This window comes from Callithrix jacchus, chromosome 7, assembly GCF_049354715.1.
Source record: "Callithrix jacchus isolate 240 chromosome 7, calJac240_pri, whole genome shotgun sequence".
Lineage (NCBI taxonomy): Eukaryota > Metazoa > Chordata > Mammalia > Primates > Cebidae > Callithrix > Callithrix jacchus.
Genome location: NC_133508.1, coordinates 158,607,915 through 158,628,127, shown reverse-complemented (window position 1 = coordinate 158,628,127; position 20,213 = coordinate 158,607,915). Strand labels below are relative to the sequence as shown.

Here is a 20,213-nt window from a genome sequence, read left to right as displayed (position 1 = left end):
TCCAGTCCCTCGGCCACACAACACACAGCACATGCTCTAAACCATGCGAAGATACCATCCAGACTCTTCCCAGGGGCCTGAGAAGCCGCCATGCACCACTGTCCACACGGAAAATTGGCTCAAAGCAAACAGTGAGCTTGGATAAGGCCTTGGAGAGGACCGTGACTCCAGGTGGAGAAAACGCTACAGTCTTCCTCATCTAGGCTGGGGCCATTCGAACTCCACTCAGCGGCCTCAGACTTGATGTGATTCCAATTTAACCCAAAACAACAGACCCGCTTTCATGGACAGTGCTCTCCTTCCATCCTTCCCTTTGGGCAAAGACAAGTGGGCAGATGTGGAAAGATAAAGGAAAAGGAGGCAAGGGGGAAAATGGAAGCTAGAAAATGCTCTTGCCATTCGTCATGGGACACATTTGTTGTCCATCAACTGTTGCTGCCAGAACTGCTTGGGTAACAAGTTTTAGGTAAGAAACACCAGCACCTCCTACTGGTCTCTAAAGAGAGGGAAAGACTGTTGCAAGGAGTCCCCAGAGTTTGATTAGCTGAGCTCAGCCCCATAATCTAAGCCAGATGGTGACAAAGCCATCCTAAGTAGAAAAGGTATAACAGAAACGTGAAACCTGGAGTAGAAGACCTGATTCAAGCCCCTCTCTCCCACTGTCTAGTGACCTTGAACAAGTAACTTCACTTCCCTGAACCTTAGGGTTCCCTGCATTAGACAAAGTATCCATTTCCTGGATTGACAAAAGAAAGAGGCTAGGCTGGGTGCAGTGGCTCATGCCTGTAATCCCAGCACTTTTGCAAACTGAGGTGTGCCAATCACTTGAGCTCAGGAACTCTAGACCGGTCTTGGCAACATGGCAAAAGCTCGTTTCTACAAAAAATACAAAAATTCACCAGGCATGGTGGCACATGCCTGTAGTCCCAGCTCCTTGGGAGGCTGAGATGGGAGGGTCTCTTGAGCCCAGGAGGTCGAGGCTGCAGTGAGCCGAGATCATGCCACTGCACTCCAGCCTGGGTGACAAAGTCAGACCCTGTCTCAAAAAAAGAAAAAAGAAGAATAAAAGAAATAGGCTGGTCCACATGACATTTGGGGCTGCAGGGAGAGGGATGCAAATTCCTAGGTGTTGTCTTACATCACTGTAAATTGCTGGCATGGTGACCCTATCAGTTTCTGGATCACCTGAGCTTCTTTACAGGCACAGAAAGTGCCTGACAAATGAGTTTAAGTTCATTCAAATTGCCTTCTCATTGTTGTGCTTAAGGTGCTATGAGAGAGCAAATTCACGTGAAGGTTTCTTTCCCACTTTTTTCGAAGCTATCAGTGGTCACCAACACACTAAACTTAGGATGAGCCACCAGCCTACAAATATATCAAGGTGTTTTCTAAAAAATGACTGTCCACAGTGTACATAACTCCATAACATCAATTATCCTTTGGAGTCAGACCATGGGATTCACAGTCAGACGCCATTGCTGGTGCTGTGGTTCTAGCTGCCTACGTGTCAGCTGCCCCGGGGCAGAGATAAACCCTGTGCAGTAGGAAAAGGGACTCATCGTTTCCTCTTCTGAATCCCTCTACCACTACCCTTTTAACTCCAACCTGATGATGCCAGGAACTGAACTCGATTAACAGTTTTCACAGCAGAAAACTGTAATAGCCACACAAAGAAGCTCACTGAATGTGGCCATCTTTTCCTTGGCCACTTCGTCTTGCATAGGCAAAGCATAACATCTCTCTCCCATCCCCTACCAATGAGCAGTCTGTCAGGGATTCAGCATACTTGGTGGTATCCAACAGTCTACAGTATGAGAGCACCAGGTCAAGAGCCTTGTGAACATATCTACCTGTTAACTGATCTGTTAACATATCTACCTGTTAACTGAGACACACACCAGAGAAATAACAGTAAATACATTTCCAAAAAATAAGCAAGCAGAGCTTTCCCTCACTCTTCCATGCGTAACGTGTACCCGTGTTGCTTTTCTCAACTCTGCCATCCAGCCCGAGCCATGCAGAGCAACTCAGTGTGGGGCTGCCACTTGCAAGCACACAAATGCAGCCGAGGTGCTCACTTTCTCCCAACTGCTTCTGCAGCATCTGCAGCTCCTGCTGAGCCTCAGCCAAGGAGACCACCGGTGTCTCACAGCAGCCAAGGAGGGGAGGGCCAGCGGAACTGCAAGGCAGGAAGCTGGATGGAGCTGAGGGCAATGGTGCCTGAGGAAGGCTAGCCAGCTTGGGTATGGAGTGAAAATGAAAGCCTAGAAACAGAAAGTTGGGGAGAAAAGAGACACATCATCGAGGGAAAATGAGAGAAAAGAATGGGTAAAAGATTGAGAAGGTAAGACCATTCCCTGACCAGACGTCACTCTGTGGAGCAGCTGTCAGCTAGCGTGGTACAGGATGAGACAGCCAAGGGTGACCAGAGAGGCTGGCCTGGCTGACCTTCCCACTTCTACCCTGCCAGGGTCAGGCTGCACACATTCTCTATGTTTATCTTGAAAGCAACTGGCTAAAGAAGGTAAGGAGGCATTACTAAGCCCCACCACAACACCCTGGGCATGGACAAGGCAAAGACCCTGAATGCTCCCACGGGCCCCTGGGGCTCTGTTCCCAGCACGTGTCAGCCCTCGGCCCTGGGACAAGACTCTTTCTCCACCTAGAACTCCTCTCTGACAGCATCAGAGCCCATCCTGAAAGGCTTTTATTACTAGTGCATGCAGTTCAGGACTCTGATGGAAACAATCTTCAGAATTCCAAATCAACGTGTTCATTCACCAAATTAAAAATAGATGCCTTGGTAAGGTGGCTTAGACAAAACGGCTTGCAAACCCTTCTGGACATTTAAATCACATAGGAAAAACTTTTAATACATGCAGATTCTTTAGGTCTTCTTGATTCTCTCTAGGCCTTAATGTAGATTTAGAGAATTATAAATTCTCGGACAGGAAATTTGTATTAAAACAAGTCTTCCGCGGTGATTTTTAGGCAGCCCAGCTACAGACAGGTTTTCAGAAACCCTGGCAAGTTTCAATGTTTAAAACTGTTTCCTCTTCCCTAAAAGCAATTAAAGGGCAGGTAGCCAATGGAGGGGGAGTAGAAACAAAAGCTGACCTGTAGGGAATGTCTAAGTAGAAGACAATGATTACATCCTAAAACACATCCCTTGTCCCATGGTGCTGACACCATTTCAGATCAATACTGCAAATACACCCAAATTGCCAATTAACAGAGCCCAGGCATCCTTTGAGGAAGCATTCTCATTTTTAAATCCTCTGTTCTTCATCCTCTGCTCCGTTTGAACACAAAACATTTAAGCAGATGTCTACAATTCTGGGAGCACAGCTTTTCCTCATGATTCGGGCCCAGCTGCTTCCCACTCTGGCCTAAAAATGTTGAAACCAGGCTCAGGAAGCATTGGAACACTTCCTCTTCCTTAAGATTCTGGTGGAGTTGCCTTCAGGGAAGTGAGGCTTGTAGAAGGAAGCACCGTGCTTTCTGGGAGCACCTCTACCAGAGTCACACCTCACAGTGAACCACACTGAAGGCAGCCAGCCAGCTCTGCTGGGAGGCAGAAGGTGAAGACGAGGTTTGCATTTTCCTTGCCATCTCTGGTACAGGGCTGTGAATGAGCAGTGTACCCTCTGGAAATGAGGCTGGGACTGTACATGAAATGCACCCCTTTAATTGCCCCCGAGATATGCTCTATGTACATATCAAGGACTGCCAATCCATTCATACATCCATTAATGGTAACGTACCATGAACAGAACCTGGTCTCAGGATGTTTCAGCACCCTTGGCTATAAAATAAGTAGCACTACTTCCTGCAGAGGCTCACCATGCAGATTTAATGGGTGACACATACAGTGGGTGAGTAGATGTGAATTTCTTATCATCCTATGACTATTGTCATCCTGGGAGAAACATTTTGCCTCTTTGCTCTTCAGGGTAAAATGAGAGAAAACCAATAAAAATGTTTATTTTAAATGATTAGCCAACTACTAGTCAAAACTAGCATGCTGATCAAAACCTGATGTGGGTTACTTATTTTCTAAACTATTTTCTTAAATCAGACACAATTAGCAAATGAGGATGGTCTCTTGATTCTGTCTAGGATTTGATACATTTAGACCCCTGCCAGTCTAAACCTTTGTCCTTGAAGAAAGTGAAACAGGCAGCAGAGAAAGAGAAGCTGAAGCTTCCGCCCCATTAACTGTTGCATACCTGAATGGGCCTGGTTGGCCTCCTTGGGGGGATTCTGGGGAGTTGGCAAGCTGATGGGGTTGCTGCTGGATTCGGCCTTAACCCCCTGAGATGCACTGGTTGATGATGGTTTAGAAGACAACACAGCAGAATGACTCGAATGATGGATGGAATCTACAAAACCCATGAATGAAGGAAAATGTTTGATGTTCTACAGAGAACTGGAATCCCGGCCTTCTACCTAACCAGGGGTACCAGGGCTAGAGTCTGGCTTTCAGGGGAAGAACCAAGCACAAGCACTGTTAACAGTGTTTGTTTTCTTGCTTGCAGACAGCTCCTTTAGTGAGGCAAACCACCTGAGGGATGATAGTGCTGCTCTGAGCTCTGAAACCATGAAAACGGCAACTCCAAAAATATCAGGCAAGACTAGCAGCATCTGTGGACATCCACAATGACTTAGGGAACACTGCTCAGGAATAAATGGCAAGATCACCGTAGGAGGGAGAGAGAAGGTTTTCCGACAGATTCACTGAGGAAGAAAAATCTGCCATGCTCTTCCCGCTCTCCTCACCATGGCTCACCTTGTGCCCGACAGCGTGTACTGGGCCATGGAGGCCAGGGTGACAGAGGTAACTTGTAGAGTCAGGAGTGAGCAAAGATCCTGAGCCACTGGTAACCTGTGCTTGGCACTTGGCCCCAAAGCCATGTTCAGCCTGATACATACCATGGTGGAGCTGTAAGGCCTGTTTCCTGAGGTCTGCACTCAGCCTAGACAAAGACAGTCCCACCCAGAAGGTGGAGGCTACCTGAGTGACCGGGAGAAGCTTTCTTCTCTTCGTAGTTTGTGTACTCGCTGGCTACGTCCATGTCAGAACAAGCTTCCAGCTCATCAGACAGAAAAGAGGTGCTGCTGGGAGAGCGGTGGGAGTCGGACAAGGCACGGCTGCTGGACGGTGTGAGGGACCGAGCATCCAGCTTGGCCTGAAGGACTTCAATCACTTTCTCCTTTTCCTGCAGCTCTCTGCTGAGCCTGGTGGGGAGAAGGGGGGCAACACGTAAAACCAAGGTCACCCGAACCAACCTGTCCTGACTGTGGCTCGTGGGAAAAGCCAAGTAAGCCAAGGGGAATAATGGAAAAAACCCACCTCTGCTTAGGGATGAAGCACAGGTGGGGTACAGATGGAGAGACAAGAGCTACCCAGTGCTCTGGCCACGTAATACGCTGAGGACAAGCAAAGACATAGTCTAGTCTAGTCACAGTCTAGTCCTCCTTTTCAGGCACTGCTGCGGAAAGTATGATCCCTGGAACAGCTGTGGCCTGAGAACTGTTTGTCACCATCGCCAAGACAAGCATAAAAATTGAAAGCAAGCATTGAGAAACACAGAGCAAACCACGGTCCCAACATCCGAGGGCGTGATGAGTGAAATAATGTGGTTAACTGAATTCAGACCACATATGCTTCTATGATGGATTCGAGACAAAAACAAAAAACGAAACACCGCAGATATTTTCAGAAGCGTTTGTGTGGTCTGAAACATGCGCATGACACAAAGAACCCAAACTAGTGGCTACAACGGACTCTCAGTCCATATTTCATTGATGATTATATGGAGCGACTTACTGAGATACGGTTCCCCAGGCGCCGCAGCCTCCCAGTGATTACAACGTCTAGGCCTCTCTCACCAGGTGCTGTTATTTGACTCCTTTCTTCCCCAGGCCAATTGGGTGACTATTAAACTAGCTATCAACCCAACTTGGGGTAGGCCAACTTTGGAAAAAGCTCATTCTACTTATTAAACACACCGGAAAGCAGGATCCTTAGGGGAGCCGAAGACTGTTGAACCCTAGTTAGCTCACTTTTAGCTCAGACTGTTTGTAGGTTACTAAACCTGGAGAATTAATGTGCCAATGCAATTAAACCAAAAGAAGACGCATAATAAAGCACATTAATTCTCCAGGCTTAGTTAAACACAACAGCCAAGGGTTCGATGAAGGCGTGAGTTCATTACGCTCAGCCCTTCCCTTTAATCCCCTTGATTTGTGGAGCTGCTGCCACCCTTGACCTCCTGGGCCTCAGTCCCAATCTCTTTCCCGGATTCTCTTCTGAATTACCTGAGGGCCAACGGCTCCAGTCCAGCTTGATCTTTCTCACTTTTATGATCCTCTGCAAACCAAAGTTAGAGAGAAACAATAAGAAACTAGGCCGGTCCCATTTCATGCATTACAAACACAGGAGCCTATCTGGAGACAGAGTAGTGATCATTTCATGTGTGCATCAAGAATAGTTATTCTGGGAGGCCTCAGGTTGTGTCTTTAGAGAAGCACCCAACTGTCCCTGACCTGACGGTCACCTTCATGACTTCCTCTGCCCGAAATCAGGGTAAACCATTTACAATGTCTTTTGTTCCATTTATCATGAGGCCCTTGCCTGGCTGCCCTGTGGTCACTCCAGCCTCCATGTCCTGCTGCAGACCAGCTCCCACATGCACATGTCCCACCACAGCTTTCATGCAGAATCTGCACTGGTCTCTGAGGAGATGATAAGCCCTGCCCCAACTCTGCACCTGCCACCAGAAGATAGGCTGGGTGGCTCTCAAGTCTGATCCTACTACACTCCCTTTAGTACCCGCTTCTCTGGAAATTCTCTCTGAGTAAAGGACCCCAGTAATAAACAATGAAGCCCTTGAACTTCTGCAGCCAGTGCCTAAACCGTGTCCAAAAGAGGATGGTGCTTTATCCATGAGCAGAGTACATGCATGTACATTACCAGGCCATGAATGAAGACACCGCCAGGGTAAGGCGTTTGCCCAAAGCAAGTTGGTGGCAGCAACCAGGTTAGAGCTTGGGTCTTGCAATTCTTAGTTCAGGGCTCTTCCTTCTATGACAAGGCCCTCCCATCTCCTGTCCCCTACTCCTTCTTAGCACCAGATAGATGCTGCTCCCTGCCCCAGAGGTCACATTCCATGAGTGGTGAAGTTTCTACGGTTGTAACCATGGCATCTCCAGCCCTGTGTGTCCCTCTCCATGTTTCCCACTGAGCAGTCTTGCTTCTGTATTAGCCCCAGGAAATGAAACCCAAACAGGATCCTAGGTTAAAAAGTTGCAGTAGAGGTGTGGTGGCCACCAGGTGTCTGGAACTGTGGGGGTGACAGGGGATTCCAAAGCCCTGTGGCCAACTTACTGGTGCTGAGTCTGCTGGTGAGCCTCTCTGTCAGCTGGCTTCCCTGGGCGAGCTGCTCCCGGAAGCTCTGTCCCAGGTAGTAGTCAATGTCATTGCTCCTTAGGAGATCCTCAAAAGATTTTACTGTATCTTTTGCATGCTGGGTGAGAAGATAACAAATACCTCTCCCTTCTCGTATTTTTTGCCGTAGGTAAGACAGTTCCCGGGCCTGATCCTGAATCAGGGAGTCATATTTCCTAACACAGGACAGAAGAGGAAAGAGTAAGTGTGGAGAGAGCCTATGGTAAGTTATGGGGGTTCTGAGGGGAATTCCATGAGAACATCTCTGAGGAACTCTCCCAAGCTGAAGTCTGGCATATAAGCCATAGGAGGCATTTAAGAGTAAATTCTGCCCTGATAAAGTATTGCATCAAAAAATTTAGTATGCCACTGTTCTTCAACTGTTACATATATGTCAATTATATGTCCCTACATAAGTCATCAGGTCTGTGAGAATAGAGATAGTTCTGTATTTTATACCCCTCGCAGCACCAGTATCATGTACATTCACAGCAGTTACTCAGTAAATAACTAGAATCACTTCTTCCTAAGTCTAGATAGGACCTTTCACCACCTGATGCCTGAATTTCTTCTGTGTTATGATACTACGGCTGACTGTATTTTGCAATGATATGGCCACCATATAAACTCTCATACCATCAACTGATGGGACCCAAAACAAGAAACCCTACGTCAGAGCCACCCAGGTGAGCCCAGTCAACCCACGAAACTATGAAGCACAATAAAGGATTGTTTGAAGTCGCTAAGTTTTGGAGTGGTATTACTTAGCAGCAGATAACCAGGACGCATACCAAGATGAACGTCTGTTTTCAACACAAACTATCAATAACACTTATAACTCTGGAAAATACCATTGAGAGCTTGATATATGCTACGCACTATTCTAAGCACTTGTATTAATTCTTTTTTGGGGGGGGAATGGGGACAGAGTCTCACTCTGTCACCCAGGCTGGATATCTGTGGTGCCATCTCAGCTCACTGCAAGCTCCACCTCCCAGATTCAAGCAATTCTCCTGCCTCAGCCTCCCAAGTAGCTGGGATTACAGGCATGCACCAGCATGTCCAGCTAACTTCTGCATTTTTAGTAGAGACAGGGTTTCACCATATTGGGTAGGCTGGTCTAGAACTCCTGACCTCAGGCCCCCCACCCACTTTGGCCTCCCAAAGTGCTGGGATTACAGGCATGAGCCACCATGCCTGGCCAGCACTTGTATTCATTCATTTAAACCTAATAACCACCTTTGAGATGCGTTCTGTTATCATCCTCATTCAACAGGTAAGGACAAGGGCTTGGAAAGGTTAAGCAGGTTGCATAGGTAGTAGGCGTCAGAGCTAGGCAGTCTGATTCCAGTCTTACTACTATATTACAGCATATATACTATTAGTTTACAAATATATCCCTGAGAGGAAGTCCCTGAGACCTGGTATCTCCCAGATACTGGGTCATTATCCCATGCCCTCCTGGTTGCTTACCTGGCTTTTCCTCAGAAATCTCTACCATTTAAATCAGTGTCCTTGCGGCTACCCAGACATGCTCATTCTTCCAACTGCCTGAGCCACCCTCCACCAAGCACAAAGTCATACATTTTCAATCAAGAAAGGGCCCGACCAGTGCCCTCCTTACCCAGGCCACGAGGCTGATCTCAGCTCCTCAGCCAGCTTCCCTTCTAGTCCATTTTTTGGGAGCTGGGCTTCCAGCTGGGATACTCTCTGGATGAGACTCTCCAGATCCTTTGTGGCCTGAAGCCCTGGAGAGTAGAAAGCCCCAGTGCCATCAGACAGCCACCCCTCATCCTCATCGGTGACACTATGAGGTGAAGAGCCCTCCAGGGTGCCAACAGCCCTCAGCTTCCGGGGTCTTTCCAGACTAGATGAATAGTCACTTGTAACTGAGAGGGACCGGACCCGGCTCTTGAGGTTTTGAATGATCTTGTTGGCATTCTGCAGCTGGGCCTTCAGATCTTTGATGTCCTTTCGTAGGACACAGATGTCTTCTGACCTTCCATAGACCCGGAACTCTTCCTGCTTCCCTAGCTGGTTCTCCAAGGGCTTCTTCTCAGAGGAACTAGCCCGTGTTGAGCCCCAGTGCCCCTGCTCAGAGCACAGCCCCTCCATCGGACCCATTTCCTTGAGGCTGTTGTGTTCTTCACACTCTGAAAAGAGACAAAGATGTCTTCCTAAATAAAAGTTGGACATGCTGTTGTGGCCACTGCCTTTGAGAGGAGGCAGGTTTGGTCATGAGGACAATAATTACTAGGGAAAAAGTTGAAGCAGTACTTTATTCACCCCTGACACTGCACTAGGCATTCAAATATAATATTTCTTATCCTCCCGACAGCCCTGCAAATCAGGTATCATCACTTTCTATTTTACCAACTGGGGAAACCAAAACTTAAAGACAGGTAAACCAGCTTGTTCTAGGTCACTCAAACTAGCACAGGGCAGAGCCAGAATTCAAATTCTTTAATGTCCTGTGTTCACTCCACACACTGATGTTTCTTAAGACATTAACATGAATGGCCACAAGAATACAGGAAGAGCTATTCCTGCAGGCTGAAAGTGTAGTGCTCTCTAAATTTTACTATAATTGAAAAGTTTGTTGGGTTACAACTGTGTGAAAAATAGGGATATGAAAATAAGACTTTGAATAAATATATCGGCATCTTAACACTGGTGCATTAGAAGTGGTAGTCAGAATGAGATTACTTCTCAATCCAGGCATTTTACCAGCTGCGAGGGACTGTTCTAAAGTGTTGTATAAGAATTTACTCATTAAATTGACATAAGTACCTGATGGGGTAGGTAGTTCCTTTATTGCTATTTTAACATATGAAGAAACTGGGGCATAAGAGAGTTTGCGAATTGAGATTTGAATCAACCAGTCTGGCCCCAAGGTATTTTCTCTTAACTGCTATGCTATACTGCCTCAGGAATGAGAAAGATTGTGTTTTTCTTCTCTTCTGGTTTTCAATGTGGTGAGTGGCCCTATAGCTGTGGTCCTTTCATAATGGAAAACAAAATTATGTTTAACTGATGGTATGCACGTTTGCAAAACCTCATCTGGTCTCTAAGTAGGCCTTAGTATTTCTATAATAGTTAATTGGATAGAACTTCATATTATTATTATTAGCAGTATGCCAAAAACTAATTATAGAAATTCAAACTTACACTTCACCCCATTTTGGGTAAGGGTTCTCCCGTTAACCTCCTCTTCCCACTGCTTGTCAGGTGACGAATTGGCCAACAGCACCCAAACGTGACAGCTGACTCCAGGGAGGGAAGATGAATTCCACACCCTGTGCTCTTACCGGGACTGGTGGTTTCCTCCCGTTCAGCCTCATTCTCGCTTCGGCCACAAGTCTCATAGCCCAGGTCCTGGAGGTCCACCTGGACCTGCTTGCTGTCCTGCTTCACCAAGGATTCACCTGCTTGGGCAGAGACAGCAGGTGTTGCAGAATGTCTGAATTTCTCACATCTACCCTCAGCCGCGATGGCACATACCCTAACCTTCTGGGGCAGGGAGGTCAGATCCGCAGTGGTAGAGAAGCTTCTTTGAACCAGTGGGAGAAGAGACCACCAGCTCCAGGAAGCAGAATTTCTTTCCACCAGGATAAGCCTGCATTTGCCATTGATAATCTCCCCTTCAGATAACTTAGGCTTAGTTGCGACCAGATATCTGTAGGTTGGGGATTATATACTATCATCTCTAGAGGCCCCATGGAAGCTGCCAAGTGCTATATTCACAGGGGTTCGGTAAATACCGAATGGAGCTAAACTAATGTAGAGTCCCAAGACACCCAGACCTGTACTGTCCAATAAGGGAGTGACTAGCCTCATACGACCACTTTATACGAAATTGACTAAAATTAAACAAAACAAAATGTCCAAGTTGCACTAGCCACACTTCACGTGCTCCATAGCCACGTTAGGTAGGTATAGAACACACAGAACTTATAAGACACAGGCCAGTTTTCTTTACTAGTAAGTCACAGTTACTTACTGAGTATGACTCTGTATTTCTCCAGCTCATTAGCCTGAGCAAGGACAGTGGCTTCTGAGAGCAGCAGCTTCTCCTGGAGATCTTGATAGCGTTGTTTGCATTGTGACAGCTGGGAGCGCAGGTGCTGGGTGGACCCTGGCAGGCTAAACATTGACTGAGGCCGAGGGTCATGAGGTTGGGACTGGTTATCCAACTGTGAAAGGGGCCAGTACAGGGATCAGGACAGCCTGAGGTCACCCCCATGCAGTGACAACCACTACCCCTTCTGAACCTTGTGGATTTTTACTCATGTCTGTCACAGCACTTCTCATGCCATTTGGCAGCAACTTGCTTTCCAGATGGAGCTCCTGGAGTGCTGGGATAAGTATAATTCATCTCTGTATCTACAGCACACAGCACAGCGCCAATCAAGTGTACAGAGGAGCTCTCGGAAAATGTCTTTTCAGTGGTCAAAAAGAGAAGGGGTGGAACCATCCACTCATCTCCCCTCGCACTTCTCCCATTGATTCCCTCAGGATCCCCTGTATTCTCCATGTTACTGAATCTTCAGCAAAGCTCCTTCCCTAAAGAGGATCCCAATAACCCATTGAAGGCCCAGGAATAGACACCTGTGACGAGCTATGACCAAAAAATGGCAGTGATAAGGAAGCGATGTCATTACACACCACTTGTCTGGGCTGCCTCCTCACCTGATGCATCTCTGTGTACAGCAGCCTCCTCACCTGATGCATCTCTGTGTACAGCAGCCTCCTCACCTGATGCATCTCTGTGTACAGCTGCCTCCTCACCTGATGCATCCCTGTGTACAGCTGCCTCCTCACCTGATGCATCTCTGTGTAGAGCAGCCTCCTCACCTGATGCATCTCTGTGTACAGCAGCCTCCTCACCTGATGCATCCCTGTGTACAGCAGCCTCCTCACCTGATGCATCTCTGTGTCCAGCTGCCTCCTCACCTGATACATCTCTGTGTAGAGCAGCCTCCTCACCTGATGCATCCCTGTGTACAGCAGCCTCCTCACCTGATGCATCTCTGTGTCCAGCTGCCTCCTCACCTGATGCATCTCTGTGTACAGCAGCCTCCTCACCTGATGCATCTCTGTGTACAGCAGCCTCCTCACCTGATGCATCCCTGTGTACAGCAGCCTCCTCACCTGATGCATCTCTGTGTCCAGCTGCCTCCTCACCTGATGCATCTCTGTGTACAGCAGCCTCCTCACCTGATGCATCCCTGTGTACAGCTGCCTCCTCACCTGATGCATCCCTGTGTACAGCTGCCTCCTCACCTGATGCATCCCTGTGTACAGCTGCCTCCTCACCTGATGCTTCCCTGTGTCCAGCTGCCTCCTCACCTGATGCATCCCTGTGTACAGCTGCCTCCTCACCTGATGCATCTCTGTGTACAGCAGTTACCACACCCTATTAAAATGATCTGTTTTTGTACTGTCTTTCTTCACCATATTAATCTCAAGGGCAGCCATTGGTTTTATTGCCTGATGCCAATGCCTAGTGTGTTATCTGAAAAATTAAGTCCTCAAGAAATATGTATATTGCAAAAGCCTTTCTAAAGGCTGAATGTGGGCAGAATATTATTAGTATTGTTTGTAGTACAAAGAGACCTTCTCTTGGTACCTCCTGATTCACAGAACTTTTTAAGGTAAAAACTGTCATTTTGAGCCATTCTCCAATTGATTTTCATTCCATCTAAGTGCACACTTACGTGGTGGGCATCCGCTGTGAAGGCAGCCCCCAGGTCAAGGCTCTGGGGTCTGGGGCAAGGCATCACAGTCACAGTCCCCTCCTCTTGGTGTTGTTGCTTCCCAGGAGAACCAACCAGTTCTGTGTTTATTCCGTCGATCATGCTGGTCAGATGCACAAGGACCTCTGGAGTAAGCTTACTATTCCCTTCCTTACTACTCAGCACAAGCTGCTCTCTGAGGAGGCTGATGACATTGTGGGCATTCTTCAGTTTTCCCTGGAGCTTTCTGAACTCAGCCTGAAGGCTACTCTCTCTCAGACCCTGTTTGGCTGCCACAGTCTCCACCATCACCTCGCCCTTCTCCTTGTCTTCCTCGATCTCCCATCCATCAGACATTGCTTCTCCCATCTGCTCTTTCAGCTCTGCATTCTCAAGGCAAAGGCTCAGCATGGTGTTCCTGCAGGAGACACACGTAATTGAAGGCAGGTCTGGTCCTGGCAGCAGTTCCTAATAGTACCTCTAACCCACATCTCAGCCCGTGATAGACTCAGACACACCCGCCACGGTCCCCAAATAGGACAGCCGTGGTCCCCGAGTAGGACAGCCGTGGTCCCCGAGTAGGACAGCCGCGGTCCCTGAATAGGACAGCCAGGGTCCCTGGATAGGACAGCCACGGTCCCTGAATAGGACACACATAATTGAAGACAGGTCTGGTCCTGACAGCAGTTCCTAATAGTACCTCTGAGCCACATCTCAGCCCGTGATAGACTCAGACACACCCAGAGCATAAAGCAACCTGAGACCTACAACAGCCCCCTAAGTTTATATACAAGAAAGCCGAGGCTCAGGAAGAGCCACAGACTTGCCCAAACTTCCACAGCTACGTAGCAGCACCATCTCTGCAAATCTTGGACTCAAGACATGCAGGCTCATTTTCTTTTCTTGTGCCACGCAGCCTCATATGTTCTAATTTTTAGCAGCCTCTGGAATAAACAGCGTACTTACTCTGTTAAAAAAATAAGACCTGTTGTGTAACAAATTAATTGTTATGAATTCTACAGGTATTAATTATCATCAGTCAGTTTTAAACCATTGGGACTTAAGAACACAGAAGAAATAAATAACACTAATCAGAACAATTAATACAATCAAAATGTACTTAATTATTTGCTTTATGTCCCTTCTTGAGAGCAGGGACCCTGGCTGTCCTATTCAGGGACCCTGGCTGTCCTGTTCAGGGACCATGGCTGTCCTATTCAGGGACCCTGGCTGTCCTATTCAGGGACCCTGGCTGTCCTATTCACTCTGTATCCCCAGTGCCTACACAAGTGCCTGTCACATAAATCATTCATATTTTTTGAAGAAATAAAATTGACCAAAACAGCTAATTTTCACCAAGCCATCCGAGATCCACTCTTTCCACAACAACAAACTCGTACTCCGGTTGAGTTGAAGCAAAGATGGCTTTAACAAGTCTGTTCACTTAACTTCTTTGAGCCTCAGTTTACTTTTATATAAAATAAGGATGATAACACTTACCTAGTGGAGTTAGCAGATGCTTAAATGAGATTGCATGTATGGTATGGTTAGATCAAGGTCTGCAGCAGGGAAGTCATTCAATCTCTGCTGTACTAGCTGCAGACCTGAGAGACCAACAGCAGAATCCCATAAGGTGCTTGTTAAAAGATCTGTAGAGCTGAGGCCTGTGAGTCCACATTTGATTTAAGTTCCACAGGTGATTCTTAAGCATGCTAAACTGAGAAGCCCTGAGCTAGAGGATGCACAGGAAATGGCTAATTCACAACCTGAAGGATCAGCAGTGGGCTGTGCACCTAGATTGAATTTCTCAGAATCCAGGAGTCTTGGAACCCAGGGCAGAGCTTGTCTGGTGTATTTCTTGGAGGAAAATACTTTAAGACATAGGACACAGACAGACAATCTATGAGACAGGTTCTCAATAAAGAAAAGGGGGATAGGCATTTTACCAAAACAGAGATGTGGAATGGGGATAAAAGGGGCACACGTGTATATGGAAAAGAATATTTAATATTAAGTTCTAACTTCATATTTTAAAGAAAACTCTGATGTTTTAAAATTAGAAACAAATAGAAGAAAAACTCAACAAAACCTTCTTAGAAAGAAGAAAAACATAAGATTCTAACCTCCACCCAACTTACAGTATCAGTGATTCTGCAGGTTGGGTGGAGGGTTTCAGGTTAGGAACTCTGAGGACAAAGGAAAATAATCCATGGGGATAGCTACAGATGGTTTGATCGTAGGTTCAACTGGAGACTCAAAAGAGATGTACTGTTCTTACCCATAACAACTCAATCAAGTTTACACATGCAAAAATTTAACTGAAATTATATGCTTTAAGTAGGACTTAAGGAAAAAGTTATGATAATTCAGAGCAAAAGAACCAGCACCTAGAATAATCACAAGAATTTTTTAAAAATTGTTTGACAAAGTATATGGTATAGAAGCAAGGTTTAGATGTTAGAAATTGGGAGCCACAGACTAGTATGCATTCCTGAGCACATCACTTGAAACTTTATAGGCCCGAGTTTCCTTAACTATGAAACAAGGGCATGAGGCTGGATGCCAAGGTCCTCTTCAAAGTGCTAACATTATCCAGGGGAATTTAAGTGGCATGTAATATGCAGGGGAACAACAGGGCATGATTTAGAAGTTGTGCAACTGTGCTTTAAACAAGCAGTGATGATCATGGTCCTGGGAGTGCATGAATAAATGGCTCAGCCCTACAGGATCAGCACGTGCTCCAGCTATCTTTTCACAAAAAAGATCCAACACAGAGTGGCCAACCTAACCAAGAAATGGCTCAGCCCTACAGGATCAGCACGTGCTCCAGCTATCTTTTCACAAAAAAGATCCAACACAGAGTGGCCAACCTAACCAAGAAATGGCTCAGCCCTACAGGATCAGCATGTGCTCCAGCTATCTTTTCACAAAAAAGATCCAACACAGAGTGGCCAACCTAACCAAGAAATGGCTCAGCCCTACAGTATCAGCATGTGCTCCAGCTATCTTTTCACAAAACAGCCATCCAACACAGAGCGGCCAACCTAACCAAGAAATGAGCTATCTGCCACTTACATAAAATTACTAAAGCAGCAGAGATTGTTAAAATTGATATTCTATTATTCAAAGACTTCTGAGCAAGAGCTGAGAGGAGAGGGAGGGGCCTCTATAGAAATCCTCCTCCTCTGTGGACTCTTCGGTTCTGTACACAGAAGTGAAACATATTAGGTAGCAGGGACTCCTTGTACGTTCTGGTCAGTTAAAAAGACCAGTACCGATCATGTAACAAGGACGTTTCCACCATGACTCTCATATGTATGATTGGCAGATACACAATAATAGTGGGCATTGTTATATTGAATTAAGACCAGGTTTATTTGAATAACAAAGGTGATTACCATTAGCCAATATTCCTTTTATCTAAAGAATTTGTAGAAATATTAATGCATGGAGCCTGGGATATGGACCAAGTCACCCCTTGGCAGCATGAATGCCTGAGTTGCAGCGAGGCGAGGCCCTTGGCTATGATGCCTCATGACCCCCAAGCTCCCCTTCTCTGGGAAGAATGTCCTACCTGATGTGAGACACAGAGGAGAATCCTGCTTCCTCAATTTGAGCCTTTAGCTCCTTCAGTTCCTCCTCGGCTTTCCTCTTCTCTTCTAAGTGCTGGTGGAGCTCAGCTCTCAGGTGGAGCATTTCTTCCTGAAGACACCTGTTACTGTCCCCTCCCATTGGGGAAGGAGGGGAAACAGATGGGTTCTGGGTCTCCATAGTTGCCAGACTTTTTTCCAAAGCCACCTTGATGAGCTGAAAGAAAATCATGGTTTGGAGAAGTTAGGTCACTAAAGAGCACCCCAGAGAAACATGAGATTGCAAAGGCAACTTTCAATCAGGAAGAAAAAAAAAAAAGCAGATCTAAAATGAACACCCTACCCAGAACCTCCTTAGTCAGGCATAAGGGCCCTGGGAACTGGTTTGGGTGGGAAGGACACACCAAATGAGCAGGAAGAATTTCCCCATGGTGATGAAGAGAATCCAGAGACGGTGAGGGTGAAAAGCACATCAGAAATTAAAACCAAATGCAAACAGGCAAGGTTTAAACAGGACTGGAAGGTGTGAATGCAGTGATTCTTCACCTCCTGAGGAGGCAGAGTCCTGAGAGTTTTCTCACAAGTCAAGAAGCTTCGTTAGCTCCACAACACTTGAGTGCTGGATGGCAGAGATGATGGCTTAAGATATCAGGGTGCAAAGCCTAAGGCCCTGCCTGTAATTCTGACTCCCTCAAGGACAACTGAGAGGGAGGACTCGGGGCAGTGGGGAAACAGTCAGCAGACACAGTCACAGAGTTAGAATACGGTGGAGCTACAGGGAAGACAACACCAACTTATTTGATGGGCAGAAGAATCACACTACAGCTCCTGAGAGGTGGAGGTGAAGCCACCCTGCCAAGCAACCAACCTCACTTTTTGGTTACTATTCTCGTGCCGATGCTGCCAGACAAACTGTCCCTACAAATCTAAGCATGTGGAAGAATCAGCGGCAGGAGCCATTACCCAGCACCCTTCTATTTCTTGAGGATACTCTTGAAGTTATTCATCAATGTTTTAATTAAAGCAGATCGTATGGTTTTTCCTCAAAAGAAAATTTGTTAACTTTTAGACTTTGTTATTGTTCCTTGTGGGCTTATCTTTGGTCATTTCCCATGTTTTTAAAAGTATAGAAATCAAAATCTGAGTATGATGATCTACTTAACATATGACTAATGACTTTAGTACAAGGAGTTCCCGCCTGTCTGTCCAATATTAATCTTAATACATCCCAATGTCACACTGGCTTCTTTTTCCTCTCAGCGGCAGCATTTGGAGCTTTTCATTAGCTTCAGGTCAATTTTGACCTCTGAATACTCCAGCCCTTCCCCACAGCTGTTTCTGGGTCATGTTGTTTTCTTTTACCACTATAAATATTGTGACTTGTAATTGTCTTATTTATAAATTTATTCTGGCTGTACTGAATCATTCCCAAATTATCCAAGCCATCCAAATATTTCATGTGCACATCCACAAATTATGTAGTGGCCCCTGGTGGGGGATGATTTGTAGAATTGATTGTATGTTTTATATCTCCATTCAGGTCTCCAATACATTGAACAGAGCAGGGCCCAGAGCAGCATGGATCAATGATTGGCAGAGCTGCTTGGGTTGGCACGAAGCCACTGACTTTTGCTATTCCCCACCCATAACAAAGCATGTTCAAATCTAGGTCACAGGACTGCGGTAGCATTGATTCACAGTATACATGTGTAATGGTGTTCAGTAGCATAGCAGTTGAGGTTGTCAAGAGATGTGCACCCATGTCAAAGAAAGATTCTCACACAAAGCCACTCAATTTCCAGGTGCCCGATCTTACTTGCGCTGTGTGAGCCTGAGATTTGGCAGGCTCCTGGAAATGTCTGTCTCTAAGTCTCTGCTGGGAGGCTTCATCAGGCTGGTGGCCATCTCCAATATGTGCCCCCAGCATTTGTGACAAAATAAAAGAAGGGGGACCAAATGAAACCACCTCTGAAAGCTCATGATCCCACCCCTCAGTTACACGATGAGATGTTATCATTCTACATAAACTCTTTCCAACTAACTTAACTGAAATGCACTTTACCATTAGTCTTGAATGTGGGCACAGCGTTATTCTTTTCTAAGCCTTAAGGCTTCCTTCAGCTTAAAAATAATGTCTAACTTTAATGAAGTTTACCCATTTTTAAAGTGCCTTCTGGGTATATGTTATCTTGTTCTGTTGTTTCAATATACCTATTTTCTTGAAAAAGAAAAAATTTTGAACCATGAATGTTAACACCAGAAAAACCTTAAGGTACATCTGATCTAATTTCCTACTTTAAAGTGAGAAAACCAAACACTGCCTAGCGATCTGATATTCACCCAGGCTAATTTGTGTTTTCGTATTTCCATCTCAAAGTGGACTTTATCTGACTCAGTTAAAATTTTAAATGTTAATGCCTGAAAAGTAACTCGGGATCTAGCCTTTTCATTAGTTTTGATCATGTCTGAAAAGCAAATATTTCTTTCCCCCAAATGAAACCCCAGGGCTTCCAGTATTTATAGTGATGGTGTGAATCCATTAAGGGTATTTTTAATTATAGCTCTCGTATCGGTTATTTTTTTCACATTTTCTAACTCTCTTGCGATATTGCTTCCATATAATTCAGGTTTTTGTGCACTGGGTTTCCATCTACCCCACAAAGGCCTATGTGCAAATCTGAGAGCCTGTTTGAACGGCATCGTTTGTTTTTACCCTATTGCTTCTTGCTTCATATCTACCACAATGTGAAGTCAGTTGTCATCTTAAGGCATCAGAAATTAGCTTTTCTCAAGGGCTCAGCATCACTAATCATTAGGGAAATGTAAATTAAAACTATAATGAGATAACACACACATTGTGGACAGGTATGTAAATTAGTACAGCTGGTGTGGAAAACAGTATGCAGTCTCCTCAAAAAACTAAAAGATGAATCTACCCTATGATCTGGTAATCCCATTTCTGGGTCTGTATCCAAGAGAACTGAAATGAACATGTTAAAGGTATATCTGCACTCTCATGTTCCTTACAGCATTATTCATAATAGCCAAGATAAAGAACCAGCCTAGGTCTATCAGTAGATGAATGGGAAAGAAAATGTGGCAGATGATACACAATGGAATACTATTTAACCTTAAATGTCAGGGGATAGGTCCTGTCATTCGTGACAGGAATGAATCTGAAGGACATTATGCTTAGTGAAATAAGCCAGGCATAGAAAGACAAATGACATATAATCCCACCTAGATGTGGAATCTAATAAAGTGGAACTCGTAGCAGCAGAGAGTAGAATGGTAGTCACTAGAGGCTGGTAGAATGGGGAGGGAGAGTAGAGGGAGTTGTTGATCGAAGGTATCGACAGAAAGAACAGGTGTTAAGATATATGCATAGCAAGGTAACTTTAGTCAATAACAATGCGTCTTTCAAAATAAGAGTGAATT

The 20,213-nt window shown here is 45.7% G+C and overlaps 1 protein-coding gene across 1 annotated transcript in view; it reads right to left on the bottom strand.

Annotated features, from left to right (window-relative positions):
• Positions 1 to 20,213, bottom strand: part of LOC100395293 (myomegalin) — a 201,819-nt gene that overhangs the window by 18,731 nt on the left and 162,875 nt on the right. The window contains 10 exon segments of the mRNA XM_078332881.1: positions 2,079 to 2,264; positions 4,230 to 4,382; positions 5,015 to 5,238; positions 6,322 to 6,373; positions 7,391 to 7,626; positions 9,075 to 9,603; positions 10,759 to 10,875; positions 11,451 to 11,643; positions 13,168 to 13,603; positions 16,760 to 16,992. Coding sequence (XP_078189007.1) covers positions 2,079 to 2,264; positions 4,230 to 4,382; positions 5,015 to 5,238; positions 6,322 to 6,373; positions 7,391 to 7,626; positions 9,075 to 9,603; positions 10,759 to 10,875; positions 11,451 to 11,643; positions 13,168 to 13,603; positions 16,760 to 16,992 — 2,359 coding nt within the window.